The 22,037-nt window shown below is 44.0% G+C and overlaps 1 protein-coding gene across 6 annotated transcripts in view; it reads left to right on the forward strand.

Annotated features, from left to right (window-relative positions):
- Positions 1-22,037, forward strand: part of APP (amyloid beta precursor protein) — a 216,219-nt gene that overhangs the window by 46,616 nt on the left and 147,566 nt on the right. For all 6 annotated transcript variants that reach the window (XM_084802345.1, XM_084802346.1, XM_084802347.1 and 3 more), the window contains exon 2: positions 7,095-7,262. In XM_084802345.1, coding sequence (XP_084658471.1) covers positions 7,095-7,262 — 168 coding nt within the window. The remainder of the gene's footprint in view (positions 1-7,094; positions 7,263-22,037) is intronic.

The following is a 22,037-nucleotide window of genomic DNA, read 5'->3' on the forward strand; positions in this document are numbered from 1 at the left end:
AATGGAATGGAAAGAATGGAAAGGCTTCTGGTTCAGTTGTGTCTTTGATCTAATCATTCCACTCAGTATACAGCTGTTGTTGGTTTGGAAAAGAATTTTCCATGAGAAACATGTTTTTTTTTTCTTCTAAGTAGACATTCATGAAAGGTAGCAAGACATTATATAAAACCAAATCTACAGTTGCTAGTTCAGTAATTTACTGTATTATTGGAGGGTTTTGTAATTTGAACTTAAACTATGATGAAGTTTAGGAACGTAAACATGTTGGTCAGAGCCTTTTCCGTATATTTACTTTTACAGTTAATATTTGTATCAGTTGCTTTCTTTGTTGCTGAGACAGAGCATCAGGCAAAAGGAATGGAAGTAAAAAAGGGTTGCTCTCTCCTTGAGGGTACCATCCATCCATAATGGTGGAGAAGTCCTGGCAGCACCTTGTCAAACATGTAGTCAGGAAAAAAAGAGAGAGATGAATGCTGAGGATCAGTTTATTTTCTCCTTTTTATTCTACCTGTGATTACAGCCCATAGGATATTGCTGTTGTTGGTTAGGTTGACTTTTCACTCTTCAGTTAAACCTGTGTGGGAAAACAACAACAACAACAACAACAACAATAAAAAACCCTTACAGATACAGCCCCAGATACGTTTCCATGGAAATCCTAATCCAGTCATGTTGATGATGAAGAATAACCATTACCTGAAAGGAACGGAAGCATGTATTTTCTAGTCTACACTCACTTTGTTGAGCTCACAGCATCATCAGGTTATTACAGGACCATAGTCAGCGTATTTTAAGAGATGTGGAAAAGATTGCCATTCTTTGTCAGCACATGCACATGTATTGTACAAACTGCACAAAAATAATTGTCAAGATAAGAGGGACGGTGACATAGAGAAGTGTGGAAGACAGCAACAGAAGTTCAGGAATCATACCCAGGAAAACGAGGCAGAATTATTCGATAGGCTTAATTAATTAAAAAAAAAAAGATAAGGCCAGTTGTCTCATTTTTGGTAAGGACTTGGCTGGCTTTTTGATGCTGGGCTTGTACAATACTAGGCCTACCACCAGCCAGTCATGGATGTTGGGGGCGCCTCCTGGGGTCTAGCAATTTTCTGCTATTGGCAACTGATGGATTGTGTGAGAAGGGGAGAACGAGAAGCTAGGCATTGCCTTTTCCAGCTGTGCATCATGCTTGAGCCCAATAGGCTTCAAGGGCTAGTTCTGAGCCCATGGCTACACAGATAGCCCTGGCTAATTTAAAATTATTGGAGAACAATGCAGAGCAAAAAGGCATGGATGTGGGCAAGGGCCTTCCAGAGAGCAGGGGATGTGACCGGAGTGTGAGACGGAGATAAACGAGTGGTGTGTGTTTTAGTTAGGGTTTTATTGCTGTGAAGAGACACCATTACCACAGCAACTCTTATAAAGGAAAACAGTTAATTGGGGCTGGCTTACAGTTTCAGAGGTTTAGTCCATTATCATCATGGTGGGAAGCCTGGCAGCACACAGGCAGACATGGTGCTGGAAAAGGAGCCAAGAGGTCTACATTTGGTTTGGCCAACAGCAGGAAGTGACACTGGGCCTGTCTTGAGTATTTGAAACCTCAGAGCCCCTTTCCTAGTGACACACTTCCTCCAACAAGACCACACCTACACCAACAAAGCCACACCTCCTAATAGTGCCACTCTCTGGTGACCAAGCATTCAAATCTATGAGCCTATGGGGGCCATACCCGTTAAAACCACCACAAGGGGTGAGAGTAAACAGAGCATACTACATTACATGTATGAAAGTGTCAAAGAACAAATTTAGCCGATTAAAAACCAAAAACCTCAAATTCATCTTCTGACTGTCCTGACCTTGCTTAATGCATTGATCCCCAGGGTATGACATCATCAGCTAGTGTTCTGTTGCAATTGCGCATGTGCAGAAGTGGGAAGGCTTTTTAGGTAAAAGAGAAACAATAGCTCCATCCTTAGAATATCTTAAGCTATGGGTGGAGCTGGAGGATAGGGACTCTGAAAAAGGGTGATTAGGGAAGAACCGCGGTAGTTCCCTATGACAGAAGCCGAAAGCAGAGACTTCTGAGGAAGGCCAGTAGAGACAGGTGCTCGGGAAATCTTTGGTTTTTCAGATGTAACCTTTGAGAGGCCATCAGGTCAGTGGTGAGAAGGTAAACCAGATTAAAGGGGTTTTAGGAGCAAATGAATAGACCAGCAAGATGGCTCAGCAGGCAAAGGCACCACCCAGTCTGACAACCTGAGTTTGATTCCCTGGGACCCACAAGGTAGAACACAAAGTTGTTTCATCTATAAGTTGTTCTTTTTGGGTTTTGGCTTTTGGTTTTCTCTGGTTTAGCCCTGGCTGTTCTGGAACTCAGTCTGTAGATGACCAAGCTGGCTTTGTCTGTTTTTTAACAAATATTTTATTAATTTATTCATATTACATCTCAACTGTTATCCCATCCCTTGTATCCTCCCTCCCTCCCGCTTTCCCCCTATTTCTTTCCCCTATGTCTGTGACTGAGGGGAACCTCCTCCTCCTGTATATGCTCATAGGGTATCAAGTCTCTTCTTGGTAGCCTGCTATCCTTTCTCTGAGTGCCACCAGGCCTCCCCATCAAGGGGACGTGGTAAATATAGGGCACCAGAGTTCATGTGAAAGTCAGTCCCCACTCTCTGCTCAACTGTGGAGAATGTTCTGTCCATTGGCTAGATCTGGGTAGGGGTTCGAAGTTTACTGTATGTATTGTCCTTAGCTGGTACCATAGTTTGAGCAGGAGCCCTGGGCCCAGATCCGCCCGCCATAATGTTCTTCTTGTAGGTTTCTAGGACCCTCTGGATCCTTCTATTTCCTCATTCTCCCATGCTTTTCTCACCTAAAGTCCCAATAGGATTCTGACCCACTTTCCTGGTAAGTGCAGAGGATGTGGAGAAAGAGGAACACTCCTGCATTGCTGGTGGGAATGCAAACTGGTACAACCACTTTGGAAATCTATCTGGTGCTTTCTCAGAAAAAATGGGACTAGGGCTTCCTCAATACCCAGCTGTTCCACTCCTTGGAATATACCCAGAAGATGCTCTAGCACATAACAAGAAAATTTGCTCAACCCTGTTCATAGCAGGCTTATTCATAATAGCCAGATCATGGAAACGGCCTAAGTGCCCCTCAGTAGAAGAATGGATAAAGAAACTGTGGTCCATTTGCACTATGGAATACTACTCAGCTACTAAAAACAAGGAATTCCCAAAATTTGTGGACAAATGGATTGAACTAGAAATGATCATAATGAGTGAGTTCACCCAGAAGCAGAAAGAGTCAAATGGTATATACTCACTTATATCTAGACCAAGCTGGCTTTGAACTCACAGAGAGATCCACCTGCCTCTGCCTCCCTAGTGCTGGGATTAAAGGTGTGTGCTACTACCGCCCAGCCTACAAATTGTTCTTTAACCTCACCATGCTCGCCAGGCCAGTTGTCCACCCCACCCCACATACACCACTTATCCTCAAATAAGACTAACTAAATAAAATGGGGAAAGAAGCAAGTGGAAAATGTTGGCAGCTAGGGTTTAAATCACAAGGTGAATTAAAAGTTTGTGACCAGTGGAAGAGATGTAGACAGACAGGGTGGAGTGGTTGGCTTGGATTTACTGCCTGCTCTGTACACACTGGTTTGCATGGGAAAATGCCGTGCCCAGTCCTTTGCATGTTGTTTAAGGCTGTTTCTGTCTTATAGCAGTAGGTTGTATAGTCATCAAAGAGACTGGCCCACGAGCCTTTAAGTAGATACTGTCTGGCCCTTTCAGAAAGCTCGTTGACCCCCTATTCTACAGGGAAGGAGGGAATTGAGGAAAGGTTTTTTGTTTGTTTGTTTGTTTGTTTCTCATTTGCTGTGTTCAGTAGGGAGCTCAGATGCTGTTGATGGTGCACCCTGGAGAAAAGCAAAATGGGTCAGTGTTTCTTGCTGTGTGCCAAGTTGCCTCAAACTTAATAGCTTAAAAAACAAGCAGGTACTACTTCAGTTTCTGAAGAGTAAAGAACTGAGCAGTATCTTCTAGGTGGCCAGAGGAAGATGTCATCGAGGTGTGGCTTAGTTCCTGCTTCTGGTGTGGCTCTGAAGGAGGTCTAAGCTTCTTACTATGGCCAAGCAATGAGTGATGACAGTAATGTTGTGACTTTGGCTTTTTGTTTGTTTGTTTGTTTTGAAGTTGCATGTCACTTTCTGCCACACTTTGTTTGCTGCATAGATAAATTATTCTGTTTTGTGGGAAAGGACTGCCCAAGGTCAATATTTCCAGGAAGTAGGCAGGAGCAAGGGGACTTTCTTGGGCCTTGACTATCACTGGAAAGAAGGTGTTATTTAAATTTTCTTTGCAGAGGAAATGTGGTCTCCTTCATTTGCATTCACTGAGGTGGCCAGAGAACCTGGTGGTGAGAGTGAAGAGGCTGTGAGGAAATTATGAGGTCCTCTAACTTCTCTTTGGTTAGGGGTATGATGTCAAGGTCAGCTAAGAGTGGAAACCATTGGGACAGAATAAGGCACACGGCGTTGAGGTCACCTTAGCCTCCATGGGCTTCACCCACAGGCGTCTGATGGTTCGACTTTCTTTATCATCCTTTCCATGTTACTACCCAGGTGCTCGTTTCAGTATAACTGGCAAGACTTACATTTTGCTCACTAAGACCCGGGCATTGGGTTTCTCCTTAATTCCTCCTATATAAATGTTCAAGTGCATTGAACAATCTGTTTTGGGCACAACTTGCATCTGGTGGAGAATGAGACTTTCACTTTCCTGGCAGTGGTGGGAGATGGCATGGGGTTCCTGTGGAAGAGTCAAGGAGTCACAGCTGCTCTGTAGATGATGTCACCTAGTGGCCCCGGCTGCTGTTCGAAGGGAACTAGTCGCCTGGTGCTAGAGAAACAAAGATTATTGTAGACAGGTTCCAACAGCCCTCACTCCCACGAGTAGGTTCAATCTGGAGCCTGCCGGTTTGTTGTTTGTTTTGTCAAAGACACACATCCCCTATTGTGGTCAGATAAAGTACTGGATGGATAGATTGGTTGGTTCTGTGTCACATTCTGTGGAGAGAAATGTCTTAAATGAAATCCCTCCCTCCCTCCTTCCCTCCTCCTCCTCCTCCTTCTCCATCTTGTGTGAATAGTTTTGGGGATTAAATCAAGATAAGATGGAGTCACTCAGGATGGGCCTGTGGGAGTGGCTGCTGAGTCTCCCAGGGGTGCAGCTCTGTTTCCTCACTGGGTTACATTGGTGCGTCTTTTGATTCCTTGGTTTTTCAGTAATTCTTTTCCTTGCATGAACTTAGTTTTTTTTTAATCTCTTGTAGAACCTTATTTTTCCATTAAAAAATTTTTTTTTCTCTTAACTGGGCAGGGTGGTACAGTTGTAATCCTAATACTGAAGGCTGAAAGATCATAAGTTAGAGCACAGACTTGGCTACCTAGGAATGAAGGTCACCTGTGCACAGAAGGACAGCAATAAGCAAGCTTTCAAAGTCAGGTGAAATGGTGCACTGCCTCCACTGGTCACAGCTGAGAGCTGTTTTTCAGTTTACTACAGCAGATGCTCTGCTGAGCCCTGGATGAGGTGTTGTTTACTTGCAGTGAGTGTGGTAGCGGGAGATGGGGCACAACCACTCTTCCTGATGAACCAAGATAGAGTTGGGCATACTGCTCAGTTGGTACTGCACTTAAGCGCTATAATCTACAGTCTATCCCCTGAGCTGAACTAAAAAAAACAAAACAAAACAAAAAGCCAGGTGTGTGACCTTGTAATCTCAGTGCTAGAATGCCTGAGACGGGCAAACTGTGGCTCCTGCGCCACCGAGGTACCAAGTCAAGGGCAAGGGACTGCGGATTTAACACACAATAAAACAGCGAGTCCTTCGTGCTAAGAGAACAATGGCGCAGCCTTTATTCAGCGTCCAGAGAGCCTTTTTATAGGCCACAAAGCAGGCATGCCACTCACAGGTGAAATCCCTCAAGAGGTGATTGCACACACGAGGGAAAGTCCCAAGGAAGGGAGGGGTGCATTCTCAGAGCAGTAAACATGACTAGCTAACCAACAGAATCACAGACACAGAAACTGCTAAAAACAGGACATGCAACAGCAAGACAGGCAGGTAGCCCAGTCAGGCCTGGTTCCCACACAAACTCCTGGGGTTTTTCTGGACAGCCAGCCCAGCCTACTTGGCAGGTTTCAAGTCAATGAGAGATCCTGTCTCAAAAGCAGGTGGACAGTACCTGAAGCATAATGTCTGAGATTGTCCTCTGGCCTGCACTCATATGCGTGTATAGTCACACGCATTCACGCACACACACACATGTACACACACACCACAACTGGAGAAGAAGTGACAAGTTGGGAGAGTCCCGGGGGAATTTTCTACTAAAAACTCAGATACAACCTGAGCATAGTGGCATGTGCCTGTAATCCCAGTGCTCAGGAGGCAGAGGCAGGTGGATCTCTGAGTTTGAGGTCAGCCTGGTCTACACAGCCAGGGTTACACAGTGAATTCCGGGACAGCTAAAGCTACATAGAGAGACCCTGTTTAAAACAAAACATAAAAACCAAAAATTCCCCGGGATGCAGCCACTTGCCCAGCAGTGAGGCACACTGATGGCATCTTCCTATCACTGCTGAGAAGTAGCACATAGTGTCACCTCTAGGCTAGGTGTAGTCATCAAGCAGTGACTGACACTGTGCTCACTGTATGTGAACAGCTCAGGGCTATGAGAATGTGGCTTCTTCCATGGTGATTGTATTTATTTTAGAACCCCCTCTTTATTGTTAGAAATTTTCAGCAGACCTTGCAAAAATCTTCTATGGGAAAACTGAAGGGTTTTTGAATGAACAGATGTTGATTTCCACATTCTGAATGCCTTTGTTTAAATATTCTGGTATTAAAGAATGCAGTGTCTTCTATAGGGTTTTTGCCATGCCTGTAGCATGTATAGTACGCCATGGCCCAAGAACGCCAAAGCAGGCCTGATACCTGACTGGAGACCACTAGGTATTCCTGTCACATTTCCTGTGTTTCTGTTACTAACTAGGACTTGCTTTGTCTTTCAGGTGCCCACCGATGGCAATGCCGGGCTGCTGGCAGAGCCCCAGATCGCCATGTTCTGCGGTAAACTCAACATGCACATGAATGTGCAGAACGGGAAGTGGGAGTCAGACCCATCAGGGACCAAAACCTGCATTGGCACCAAGGAGGGCATCCTGCAGTACTGCCAAGAGGTAAGACCCAAGTGTGGCCGTTTGTTCTCGTTGGACCACGCGCATTCATTAAACATATCAGTTCTTGTTGGGCAGCCACGCTGGCACACACCTTTAATCCCAGCACTCAGGAGGCAGAGGCAGGTGGATCTCTGGGAGCTTGAGGCCAGCCTGGTGTACAAAGAAAGTTCCAGGACAGCCAGAGCTACACAGAGAAACCCTGTCTCAAAACAAAAACAACAACCCAAAACAAAAAATAAACAAATAGCTGGGTGATGGTGGCGCACACCTTTAATCCCAGTACTTGGGAGGCAGAGGCAGGTGGTTCTCCGTGAGTTCGAGGCCAGCCTGGACTACAGAGCTAGTTCCAAGACAGCCAGAGCTGTTACACAGAGAGACCCTGTCTCAGAAAATAAATAAATAAATAAACAAACAAATAAACAAATTTTTATATTTTAGATTTCTATTGTCTCTCTCATAGTAAAAGATCTTGGTTTTGAATGATCCACTGCACCATTAATGCTTTTATTTGCTTTACCCTACAGTTCGTACAATTATAAATTGTGCTGTGCTATGATCATCAGTAAACTGGGTGTAAAACTTAAATTTTCCTGGCTTAATGTGTTCTTCTGTGGCTAATTAAAGGCAGTATTTTGGTTAAAAGTACTAGACTTGAATTTTTTTTTTAATTTGATATACTTTGATATACTTTAGTTCATTTATAACGATATTTTTCTGTTTTCCCCCTTAATATTGTATCTTTGAAATTACAAAATACACTAAAAGATCACTTCTACTTCATCCCTTGTTGAAACACCTTTTTCTTCTTTTGAAGATTAATACTTTTATTTTATGCATATGAGTGTTTTGCCTTCATGCATGTCTGTGCACATAAGTGAGGCTGGTCCCCAAGGAGGCACCAGAAGAGGTTGTCACATCTCTCGAAACTGGAGTTACCAAAGCACAGTTGTGTGTTGTCATATGGGGTCCGAGAGTAGAGGTTGACATAAGGTTCTTTTTCTGAAATACCTGGGCTAAGAGTATTTTGAACTTTATAGCATTTGAAATATTTGAAAGTTCATAATGAGCTGCTCTGTGGGTGGGACCCAAGTGACCATGAAATGCTTATCCAGCACACACACACACACACATATACACACACACAACCTGAAGGTCATTTTATGTAGTAATTTTAGTGTTCCTCCGTTTGGGCTGCAGCCTGTCACATGAGATCAGAGTCATTTTCCACATGTACATTCAGAGCAGTTCCCAAAATGTGTCTGAGTTTGGAACATTTTAGATTTCATGTTTGGACTACAGATGCTCAGCGTTCCTTTTGCCCTTTCACTGTCTCTTTTGAAAATAGTTCACAATTGTTGTCAACCCCTTGACGTACCGTGCTGTGCGGCATTGGAGTTACCTCCCTGCCCAGCTACCTCTCTGTGCCCTTTAGCTCCCGCAGCTTCCAAACTGCTAGCGACTACAATTCCAATAGAAAATTTTTAATGTTTTTTTTTTTTGAGACAGGATTTCTCTGTGTAGCCTTGGCTGTCCTGGACTGGCTTTGTAGACCAGGCTGGCCTCGAACTCACAGTGAGCCTCCTTCCTCTGCCTCCCTGAGTGCTGGGATGAAAGGCGTGTGCCCCCACACCCAGCTAGACTACAGTGGATTTTAAGAAAGGGTGGACACAAGTTCAGTTCATGATACTGACATTTGCCTTTCCCTGGTGAATAGCTACTGGTACCTGGGAGTCATCACGTAGACCTGTGGCTTTTCCACCCGACAAATAACCACGTTTTTTTTTTTAAACCTTTGAATATTGGTCCTATAAAAATTACTTTCCTTGACCCCCAGGAACACCTCCCACTTCCTGCTGCACTTAGAGAACTCAGTAATGTCTGGGTAGCTTCGTTTTTTGTTTTAGTCTGTGGTTTGTGCAGGGCTGGGCCACAGAGGTCTTCCCACTCCAGACCGCCTGCGGGAGGAGCCAGGGAAAACCCTTTGGCCTTTTCCTTCCTTTTACGGTTTTCATAACATTCAGTCTGATTTTGCTCACCACCTGCAGGCCATTGGAGAAGGAAGAGCTAAACCATCAGGGGTTTCTGAGCCATCTTAGTGAATTTGGTCTGCATTCTAGAACAATGATTAGTCTCTGAACCAGCTTATTGGCTTAATTTTGAAGAAGTAGAGAGACTAGGTTTGAATTTCAGAGTCAGCCCTAGTCTGTTTCGGTGTAGAACATTCCGAATACCTGGTCCCCCAGCCAGTGTGATGGAGTCCTCATGTTTTACCTGTGTGATTGGCACCAGCCTAGTGTACAGCTTGAGCACTTGAAATGTGGTCAGTCAGATAAGTAGTGTTAACATGAACGCCGTATTTCATGATTTCATTTTTAAATGACTGTATCGTGTGTGTCTACTAAGGGTGTCAGAAGGGTGTTAGAGTGACAATTTATGGGACTTAAGTTGATTTCACCTCTTTGGCAATTTGTATGCTTTTCTACTCAACAGTGCTTTTGCCTTGTCCGGTGCCACTGTTACAGTCATCTGAGAAATAAGAAGGAAGTAGAGTTGGGGAGTCCCAACATGTCCTCAGAAATTTATTGGTGGTTTTGACTAAGAGTTCTTTGAAGCCTTTAAATCACATTGCTCACACTGGGTGTGGTGGCTCACCCCTGTCATCCCTCCACTTGTTCATGCTGAGCCTTAGCTACTCAATGGGATCTTGACCCGGAAGGACAAATGAGGAGGCTAGAGCTGGCTCAGCAGCTTAGAATACGCGTTCCTCTCTCAGAAGAATCGGGTTCAATTCCCAAGACCCACATGGTGGCCCAGAACCATAGATAACTCTGGTTCCAGGAGACCGGATACCCTAATGTGGGCTACTCGGACAGCAGGCACACATATGGTACACAAACATATATGAGGGCAAAGCATATGTATGATATAAAATAAGTAAATAAAAAAAAAGAAACAAAATAATCATGCCTGTAATTCCAGCACTCGGGGAGGCCGAGGTAGGCGGATCTCCGTGAGTTCCAGGCCAGCCTGGTCTACAAAGTGAGTCCAGGACAGCCAAGGCTACACAGACAAACCCTCTCTCAAAAAAGAAAGAAAGGAAGAAAAGAAAAGAGAAAAAGAAGGAAACAAAATAATCTTGCTAAAATATTTCAATGCACGGAGATGATGTAGGAGACAATGGAACAAATTGTCTTCCTCTTTGAAGCACCTGCCTCTGGGTGCCAAGGACGCCCTCCACTGAGACCTGCTTCTTAAACAGGGTTGTGACTTGTGGTCCTAGAGCTATAAAGACTGACAAGGCACAGGCAATGATGCCATCACTTGCAACCCCCTTTTTATTGTTAACAAACGCGTCAGCCTCTGGGCCAAGGGCTTATGTTCCTCTTACCTACATAGTGACGCTTCTGGAACGGAGCCTGGGGAGCAGACCTTGGGGAACTGCAACATTTAAGGGGAACAAAGGTAATGCTACAAAGTGGCCAGAGACAGGATAAGAACGAGCACGTGTCATGTGCTGGGAGACAAGCTAAGTTAATTGCTAAACAGAGAAAATGATGAGACCACAAGTATGGTGAAAACTGAGAGTGGCTGGAGGATGATTTTTAACAAGGTCAATTTGTGCCTCTCACGAAAAAATAACCACGTGCCAAAAGAGTGTCTTCAGTTTACTTTTTTTAAACTTTAATTAATTTATTCAGATTACAACTCAGTTGTTACCCCCCCCCCATCACTTGTATCCTACCGTTCCTCCCTCCCTCCCGCTCTCAGCCTATTCCCCTCCCCTGGGTTCAGCTATTAAAGAGAGGAGTGTGTCAGCTTTTCAAACTGGTCTGGGTTGATCGATAGTTGTAAGTTCTTAGCACATTTCAGTTTCGTGGCTGTGAATCGGAATCATCCAGAATTACTTCCACGGTGTAGGACACATTGGAGTCACTCACAGTGTGTGTGTGCCTATAGGACTGCAAAATCACCATTCATCTCCAAACCAGCCAGAGGAGTGTAACTCTCCCATCAAGTCATCTTCCTCCCACTACCTGTGGGTACTGGGCAGCCACATCTAATCTATCTGCCTTTACTGGCTGGAAACCTCCTTTTATTAGGTGGACTGGTTGTCCCCCCCCCCCTCTCTCTCCCTCCCTCCCTCCCTCCTCCTCCTCCTCTTCTCCCTCCCTCCCTCCCTCCCTCCCTCCCACCCTCCTCCTCCTCCTCCTCCTCTTCTCCCTCCTTCTCTTCCTTCTCCCTTTCCTTCTTCTGACAAATACAAGAGCATTACTGATAGTCGGGGCAGATCTAATTGCAGTAGTTGCTGTAGAAGGGCATGAACAAGTGGTGAAGATAGATTTTCAGTCTGACAAAAGACCTAGGCAAAGAGCTTGAGACGACGAACCAAGGCAAAGGAAAATATCTTTGCTTTAGTTTTTCTTTATTTTTTTTTTTTGTTTGTTTGCTGGCTCTCAAGGAGACTGAAGGAAGACCATGGGAAGAGAAACTGTCTATCGTAGAACTCAGGTGTCTCCGTAGGAGGAAGCTGGCAGTTGTGTTAGACATGGCTGTGCTCCCCAGTACTTGGGAGGCTAAGGCAAGAGGGCTACAAGTTGGAGACCGTACTTGGCTGCATAAGGAGATTCTCTGTACGGAAAGAGAGTCGGGAGAGCTGGATGAACTGAAGGTGGAAGGGGGTTGCTGAGTATGGTGGGTTTTGGAAAGGTGGACTTTTTCCAAGAAAGGGTTAACTAAGTAAGTTCTATTGCCTAGTGACAAAACCTGCTTAGGGGAAAAATTCTGTGGTGATGGCATCTTATTAAGGGAGGAGGCTGGATTAGGTCCCTGAGCCTGGAAAGGAGACCTAAAACTTACGGAGTCCATTTCTTGTGCTGATGCTGTTCTGTGCCCCATGTTTAGTTCCTTTTCCCTTGTTAAGATGGGCACCCCGTGTGGCTCAGGAAGCTGGCAGCCAGTGCTTCTGGGAGTGGCATCCCAACTTTGTTTTGCCAGGGAGAAGGGTTCTTAGTGGCTTCATGTTGACCTCCTCCCTTTGTAAGCTGCTGTCACTGCAGGTGTTTTCCCCTAAGCGGGAGAAAAACTTCACAAACACACACACGCTGTTCAGCGGGCTTCATCACTGGGCAATAGAACTGCTCCCCGGCAAGACAAAGTCAGGATGTGTTGTAATTCCAAGGAGAAGGGATTCTGAGTGGCTTCATGTTGACCACACAGGGACTTGGCTGCTGCAGCAGGGTACTTACCCATGTGGCTGTGTGGTCTAGCAGCCCACAAGGCATGGAAGAGTGGCTGCTAACAGAAGAGGGAGAGGAAGGAATGCACAAGGCCAGAGTGACCATGGCCCTGTGTACAGTGGGTGCAGACTTGGGCTGTTGTTTTGGCTGGGAGTGCTGGCTGGGGTCCACATTGGGTCTTGACTTTAACTGGCACTGGGAAGATGGCGGAGTGGGTGGAGATGATCATTTGGGACCTGATATTGTCTACAAGGCACCTTATTGGTGTTTTAGGGCCTTCTTTCTACCCCCCACCTTGTAGCAATTCTAGTATTTTTAATAAATAGACTTCATTTATATATCTATATTTGTGTGTGTGTGTTGCCAGAACACATTTGTTTTGCCTTTATTTCTTTTTAAACTGTATGTTTTTATTTTAAATGCCATTGATTGATTCATTGCTTTGTATGAGAATGAAAATAATAATCTTAAATTTTTTGTTAAATTATGATATTTTAAAAATTTCCAAGTTATAATCTTAAGGTCTGTACTGTTACAGTAATTCCCATGTCATAAGTTCTTTTGAATAGGACTTGTTTACAGGCAGTCCTTTCACCAACACTCTGATTAGGTTATTATTATTATTACTATTATTATTTTGGTGAGTTTTGCCTTAATTAATCATTCCCAATGATTTTGCTTAGTACCATAAAAAGAGTCTTCTTATTGGCATCTCTCATTGCATAGATTCCTTTAAGGAATTATGCAGAGGCCTGGGGAGATGGCTTAATAAGTAAAGTGCTTGCTTTGCAAGCATGAGGCCAGAGTCCTATCCCCAGAACTCAATGTAGAAAAGCTAGGTATGGAACACAATTATAATCCTAGTGTTGGGGAGGCAGAGACAGACTACTGGGCAGCCTATCTTACTTGGAGCAATCTAGGCTAGTGAGAAACCCTTCTCAAAGGGAAAAAAATAAAAAGATGCATGGCACCTGATGGTTGATACCCAAAGTTGTTATCCTTTGGCCACTATACACATGAATGTATGTGCATATGCATAAACATACAAACACACATACATACATACACATACATACAGGGCGGGAGGAGGTTGGGAGGGAGGGAGAGAGAGAGGGGTGGGGGGAGGTGGCAGGGAGGGAGAGAAACCATCTCTACTCATTACTAGTAGCAAACTGTTAATGGTGTTTTGTCTCCTAATAATAGTGAATTTATTTTATGTACTCTAACGTCTCACAACTAAACCACAGATGTTGTAGAAGCGGTCTGCTAAGTCAGAGAGACAAGTCTGAGCTTAGAGTAGACAAGATGGGCTGAACTCATGACTGTGACCTAATGTTAAGCTTTTTGCTAACCAATCGAACTTTCCCGCTAAATATGTCTTTACAAGATGTCTTTAATTGTTTGCTGATGCTTAGCTCAGGGTGGGTCTTTAATATTGATTCTTTGATGGGGAACTAGCTAGTCCAAGTCCTTTGCTCTCTCTCAAGTCTCTTGACTTACATTCCTGGCTATTGGTTTGCTTTGGTACCATTAGTGGTATATTTGTCTCTCTGGTTCCTTGGTGCTGCCCTTGGTGAAGGGAAAGACTCAGGAGAGACGGTAATAATTGAGTATTTTACCTTTACTCCTAGGTTTGCTTGGTACCATCTATTTCCTTCCATTCCCCAGTCATAGTAGTTTTTCTTCTACTCAGTCTTTGTTGCCATGCATGTTCCTCCTTTCATTTTTATGCTTTTTATTAGCTCCAAGTAGATCTTTCCTTTAGTTCTTTATCAAATACATATCGAGTACTGTAAACCAACTAAAAAGTTCTCTGTTCGCAAAGTTGATTGATGAGTCCAACTCCATTTGGATAGGTCTTGGAGATGCAGTCATTCAGAGATGACTAGTATTGATGACATCAGGAGGGTAGAGCACTCTGGGTGGTCCTGATGCCCTTATAGAAAAACCAGGGAGCCAGCTCTCTTTAGTTGCTCGTACAAAGTGGTCACGTGAACATGTAATGAGAAATTAGAAAAAAAAAGTCCTCACCATACCCATGGTACCCTGGTCTTGTCACTTTCCAGTGACAAAATAGATTTCCATTGTTTAAGTTGCCCAGGGTGTGTATTTTACTGTAACAAGTCAGCCGAGACCCCACTATGCCTCCTGTAGGCAGAGGCTCAAAAGAAGCCATGGGCCTGCTGGGGGTGATAATGCTAGAGGTCGGGATGCACAAAGCATTTTATCTGGCAGCCTGAAGCATGCTGGTCATCGTTTTGGTTTGGTAATGCTCAAGGATGGCTTTTGTTCGCATGAGACTGAAGTAGCACAGGAAGAGACGTCCTTGTTTATCCTGAGGGAGCCTCCCCTACAGTGGCACCTGTGGTTTCCTCCTGAGGGGCCATTTCGTTCCACTGTTGACAAAATTAAAATTGTTAGACAAGAGTTGGTGTGTGTGTGTGTGTGTGTGTGTGTGTGTGTGTGTGTGTGTGTATGTGTGTGTGTGTGTGTGTGTGCACGCGCGCGTGTGCGTGCACGCACTTGCAAATTTCCCCTTAATTTATTATTTATTTTATTTATTTATGTTTGGTTGTTTTGTTTTGTTTTGTTTTGGGACAGGGTTTCTCTCTGTAGCCTTGGGTGTCTGTCCTGCACTCAAACTCACAGAGATCCACCTGCCTTTGCCTCCCTAAGTGCTGGGATTACAGATGTGCACAGCCACGCCTCACTGGCCCTCATCTTAAATGCTATGATAGACCTGCAACAGTAGATACAAAATACACAGTGTAGCCTTAAATGCTTGGTTTGGACACAGCCATAAACGATCATACTAGACCGGCAGTTACTAGCTTCTGTGACTCTTTGACAGGGGAAAATAGCCTCGTCTCTGTTCTAGCCTAGAAGCAGATTGCTGACATTAAGGGGCGGGGGAGGGGACCAAAACTTGAATGTTTACTTATAACTAGTTTTAACTACATAAACACAGCCATTTGCCGTAATGAGCTGTTAGGAGTACTCTAACAAATGGAATGGCTGAAGAAATGCCCAAGTATAAAAAGTCTCAGAGAAATATTATGTATTTTCTATTTGTGGCTTCTACACATTATACAGATATATGAAATCATGTCTGTCTACATGACATGGCAGTAGGAATAAAATGTCTAGGGGAACAAAGGGAACCGAGGGACGATACAGTGTAGCATATGGGGAAGGTATAGAGGGGAACATTTTCACTGTGCTGTGTAAACTTATGTGAGAACTCCTTATGCATCAGAGTGCCATGTACAGTTGATGTACACATTCAGAAATGTAAAAAAAAACATTAAAATAGAAGAGATCAAAGCCTGGGGTGATATCCCTCTTGAAAAACATTAAAGCTTAGGGATAGGAAGATGAGACTTGTGAGGTTTCATTGCACTCCTCTAGGGAAAAATGAGATGTTTGGAAAGCGTTGTTTCATTTACACCGAAGGCTTCAGGGTATGTCCACTTCTACATATCAAGACTTAAGTTTTTCACATTTCATCCAGGCAACCTTGGCTGGTGTTGACTATAGACCCACCAAGGATAGGATTTTATGTTAGGTGATGCCTTTCCTGGCCTACAAGGAGTGCAGAAATACTGTGTTGTATCAGATTGAGAATGGAATCTAGAAAATAGAGATGGCAGGATACAGCACAGAGGGTCTCGGTGGTGAATATGGCGACCCAGGATCCAAGTCTTGACCTAAGTGGAAGCTATAGATGTGTTGGTGTGGGTACTTTCTGATGGGATAGTACAGTGAAGTGCTGTGTTTCCAACAGCAGACTGACTGAGGAGAGAATTCAGACTACAAGTGGAGTTGGGGAAATGGATGTGAAAGTGCTCCTCCATCCTGCCAGTTCGGTCAGTCATCCCGTGATGCAGCACATGGAGGAACCATGCCTGTCCTGTCTCAGAGTGTGTCCTTACCTCAGAGCTGGCGCAGGCAGATGCTGTAAGAGCCGGTAGTTGTAAGGTCAATGAGAGCTCATATATAAACCGTATACAGCCTTGCTCTTCCTCTGTCCTCCTCTCATCTTCAGCACGCAGAATTCTTGCTAGGCAGGGCTTCCTTGAAGGTGGTGTTGGCTCTGGAAGTATCCACTTGGAGCCAGCCTCTGGGGGCTTCTGAGGATGGGCAGAGTGTCGGGTGTGGGCAGGTAGATTGATGTGCTGTGCTGTGTTTATTTCCTCTACTATTAGGTTATTGGCACATCCTTAAGTAAGTCCTTTCCACCGCTAACAATGCCTGTGATTTCGTTAACCTCATTTCTCTAAATGAGCAGTCGCTTCATCTGTGATTAACAGGCCCCTGAAACAAAGCACACCAGTGCAGGAACAAAAGAAGGAAAGGCTTGATGATAGGTGAATTTAACACAGCTATTGCCTTTTCCTAATTTTCTACTCTAAACTTTTATTATCTAAGTTTATTGTATAAGCGTCAGTCTCTCTGTCTCTGTCTCTCTGTCATTCCTCATTAATATGAAACACAATTGTTAAAAGACAAAACAGATTGTTCTTGTCACTTTATCTTTCAGGCTTGTCCTAGTTTGCTTTCTGCTGCTGTGAGAGAAACCTGATGAGTAAAAGAGTTTTTTTTTTTCTTTAACCATTTTATTTAACTTTAATTTATGTGCATCAGTGTGAGGGAGTCAGATCTTGGAGTTACAGACAGTTGTGAGCTGCTATGTGGATGCTGGGAACCGAACCCAGGTCCATTTGGAAGAGCAGGCAGTGCTCTTTACCACTGAGCCATCTCTCCAGCCCTGAGTAAAAGAGTTTATTGCATTTTCATGTCACACTCCATCACCAAGAGAACCCAAGACCAGGGGTGGTGGGGGGGATAGGGGGTTGGGGGTGTGGGGGGTGTGGGGTGGGGGGGAGACTATAGGCAAGAATCTAGAGTCGGGAGCTGAAGCAGAGGCCATGGGGGAGCCCTGCTTACTGGCTGTCTTGCTCCAGGCTACCTTTCTTAGATAGCCCAGAACCAGCTGCCTCCTGGATCAATTAACAATGAGGAAAATGCCCCGCAGGCAGACACGCCTACAGGCCACTGTGATGGAGGTGCATCTTTAGTTATCTTTAGTGGAGGTTCCATCTTCTCAACTTCCTTGGTTTGTTTCCAGTTGACAGCAGAAGCTAACTATACAGGAGTGTGCTTCTTACTGCTTTTTTTTTTTTTCTGATTACCTTCCAGCTTTGTAAGCTCAAAATTGGCCCACCAGTCATTAGCACAAACTCATCCCAGTCCTGATATTTAAAATGTCTAAGAATTCGTATGAAGTGGAGCAGTTTTTGAATAGATGGATCATAATTCCTGTATATGCGTATGTTATGCATTAGTGGTCCTTTTGGATTCAGGGATTGCTTGGGGCTTAGGGCTAAGAGAGATGAAGTCGGTCTAAATATCGTAAACTTGAAATTATTGGGAGCATGTGTCTTAGTTTGACTTCTCTTGCTGTGATAAAACTGACCAAATCCCACTAAAGGAAGAAAGGGTTTATTTCATACTACACTTCCAGACCACGCCCTGTCACTGAGGGAAGTCGGGGCAGGAATTCTAGTAGGGATTAAAGCAGAAACAGTAGACCACCACTGTTTACTGGCTCGCTCCCCCTGGCTGGTGCTCAGTCAGCTTTCTCATACAAGCCAGGACCTCCTTCCTACCTGGAGTTTGCACCACCCACATCAATCAACACTCAAGACAGTTCCCCACAGACATGACCATGAGCCAGTGAGAGATGCAAGCAATCCCCCGAGTCTCCCCATTCCCTAGAGAGTCTCAAGTTGACAGTAGGAACAAACAGAGAAAACTGATACATGAGCTAAGCAATGCGGGTACACATCTGTTCTTGTTTTCACATCTGTCTCCTGCCTTACACGTTTGGCGTCCTCTATTTGCTTTTACTTTGAGTACTTTGGAAACGGCAACAGCATGTCAGCCAAACGAGGCTCCTTCACATTTTCCAGCACCGAGTGAGAATGTGTGGAGATAACAGCGTATTAATATGCAGTGTCAGAAGCAGAACTGGGCCAAAGTATTGGGAAATACACTCTCTCAGCCTGCAGCGTTTTCCCTCCTGCCTCATGTAAGGCATCCTTGTGAAAACACAGGCCAGCTCCCCTCCTCGACATTGCTGAAGTGTTTCATCAGCTGCGTGCTGCCTCTCAGCACCTCATTAAGTTGCAAGCAGAGACCGCTTTTCAGCTTTCATTTCTCTTTCTCAACTAAATTAGATGCTCTGTTTTCTATATCCCCTCTCATTAGCAGAACTGATGTGGAAAACAATTTAAGATGCAATTTTTCATCAGGTTTTGGAGAATTCAAAGTGTGTCATTTAAATCTAGAACACGAACGTGTTCTCTCACGTGCACCCTGTCTCAGCTTACACACCAAAGTTTAAGCATCTGGGAACGTGCTGTTAGTATGGCTTCTGTGTGCTTAGAAAAGGCACCCATGTTAGTTGTTAATGCCCCAGTTTCCTCCTCTCTGAAGTGAGGCCAATCCTTCTGAGAACCATGTGACCTGCTACCCAGGAAATGTTTGCAGTGATGTCTGGCATTTGGGAAACTCTTTATTATCACATACTTTGTTTTTCTTGAATATGTTCTTTCAAAAGCTGAATTGGTTCATTTCAAGTGATGGAAATATCTCATTGACTAAGCCACCTCTGTAGCTTTTCCTTAGGAGGCTTTCCGTTTTATGTAAATGAGATACAGTTCATCCTCAAGGACTGTATCAGTTCTGCAAGTCACCATGGATGAGGTTGCTCATGCCATTTACTGACCTATAAACAAAAATGCCCTGATGCAGCTCAGGTAACTCACAGGCTTCTGTTATGCAGACATAAGACCTCTAAACAAAAATGTCCTGATGCATCACAGGATAAACACAGGCCTCTGGTATACAAACGTAAAGCACTACATAATTCCTAACATTTAAAAAAAAATAGAAAGAAATGGCCTTTAAGATATTACTACTGTGAACAAAGCCATGAGCTACCAATATCATCTTTTTGGTTTGGTTTTCATTTGTTTGTTTGTTTTTCCAGACAGGGTTTCTCTGTGTAGCTTTGGCTGTTCTGGACTTGCTTTATAGTCTCAAACTCACAGAGATCTACCCACCTCTGCCTTCCAATTGCTGGGATTAAAGGCATGTGCCTGGTTTGGTTTTCTTGAGGCTTTCTCTGTGTAGCCTTGGCTGTCCTGGAACTTGCTCTGTAGACCATACTGGCCTCTAACTCAGAGATCTGCCTGCCTGTGCCTCCTGAGTGCTGGAATCAAAGGCGTGTGCCACCACCACCCAGCTACCAATATCATCGTTTAATATGGACCCAAGATGGTTTCTACGTGACCACTGTTCTGGGTTTTGGTATTTGGGATTTTTTTCAGTTCTCTTAAAAATAATTTTAAGCCTTTAAAGATATGCCATAACCCTATGACCAAGTAAATGGACCTTTTTTCCTTAAGCACTGGCTGTAATTCCTCCAACAGTTTGTCTTCAGCCGTATATTATTTGTGTTAGCCTATTTCAACTCAAGATGCTCTTAGAAATATAATCTACTACTCTGTTTAGAAGAACAATATTGGAAGTATTCTTTTTCTCAGAAAGATTATGACCAAGGAACTGTTTATAGAATTGTGCTTAGGAGAGAGTTGTATGATTGCCTGATGAGAGCAAAATGTTTCTGAAGTGAATAGTATTAGAGTTTAATAACAACAACAAAAAACAACATTAAATATTTGTCAGACATTTGCTGTGCTGGAGGCAACTCAGACTGCACTACATGACTTCTGCCTTCAAGGAGCGTATCTTTGAGCAGGACAGGTGCCAGGTGCTGTCAGTGATATAGCCATGGGATGAAGTAGTCTGGCTATGGAAACAAAAGGATTTATGGAGGGGCATTAGTGGAACCAGCAACTTTGTTTAGTTTCTTTAGTTTCCGTTCAATTATACGGAACATAAATCTAGTTTTTATTATATATGAAAGGCATATATTGCGAAGGGGCATTTCTTTGCATCTGAATGCGCTTGCTTTGAGTTTAAGAAGCTTAAAGCCCTTCTGATTCTCGCTCTGGCAGCTTCTCTCCCTCTATACTTTCCTTCCATGGCTTAGCACCGTCATCTGAATGACTGGTGTACTCACCTTTGTGTGCTGTGTCTTATCCTAACGCATCCCAAGTATCCTTGTCATCCAGTGAGAGCCTGTGTATATTTGGAACTCTTGAGATAGGCTCTACACTTAGATTCTGCTTTGGTCTGGCACCAAGTAGCTATAGAGACGGGGCTGTGGAGCTAAACTGTGCTTGCCAAATGCCCTCCACTGTGAGGGGACAGGTGTTCAGCATCTTGAGAGCTTTAAAGTCAGTGATAGTGAATGCCAACGTCATAGGGTGGCTGTGCCATGCAGAATCATGGCTCCTACCCTGCAGGAAGGTATCTGTTTGGGGAGGCAGCGCTGGTGGGTGTGCACATACGAAGTACATCAGGCACACTGTGACGATTACTGTAGAACATTCACATTGTGTCAGGCAGGGCAGGGCGGGACGGCATTTGCCGAGTGGCATAAGGAATTGTGGGTGAGAGCGTATTGAAACAGCGACTTATTTATACAGTGACTGCTCTGTAACTTAGGTTTGGCCTCGCTTTAAGCATCTGCAAATGTGGTCTTTCAAAGACTTCTGCTTTAACATTTTAAAAATATGATTTTATTCTATGTGTATGGATATTTTGTCTGCATGTAGGTGGGTACACCCTGTGTCCCCTGGAACTGGAACTACGTGTCGTTTCCAGCCACCATGTTGATACTGAGGAATCAACCTGGGTCTCCTGTAAGAGGAAACATCTTCCTACCCACCTTTGCCCCCTCCTCTTCTCCGCCCCCTATTTTAATCCATAAAGCAACTTGATAAATACTATAGAAAAGAAAGGACTGAAAATAAAGATTTTATTTTCATGTCTGTTGTACCAGCCTTCTGGTATCTCCTCAGTGACTGTTGTCCCACAAACAGTTCATATTTTGTGTGTAAATTTTATGCAGAATTTGTGGAAATTGAAGACTGAACCCAAAGTTATTCTCTAGCCTCTGCACATGTGCTGTGGCAGTCATATGCCAGCATTCACAGATAGGGCTACACACAGAATACATATATACCTACTTACACACACACACACACACACACACACACACACACACACCAGAACCATGGCATCTTTACTTCATTCATAAAAATTTACTGTGCCACAAGAAAATATTAAATATTGAGCCATTCCTTGTGATTAAATATTATGAAAACTTGAGGACTTACTGTTACAAGGTCATTTATGTATTAAATTCATTTACTTTTGTTTTGTTTTTGTTTTTGTTTTTGTTTTTGAGTCAAGGTCTTCTGCATATTCCTGATTCTCCCAAAACTCTCTGTGTAATCCAGGCTACCCTCAAACTCACAGAGATCCTCCTGCCTCTGCCCCTCAAGTGCTGAGATGTAAGGCACGTTGTCACCACATCCTGCTCATTTATCTTTTATTCTTGATG

Source organism: Acomys minous (genome assembly GCF_964271855.1).
Source record: "Acomys minous genome assembly, chromosome: 11".
NCBI classification, from domain to species: Eukaryota; Metazoa; Chordata; class Mammalia; order Rodentia; family Muridae; genus Acomys; species Acomys minous.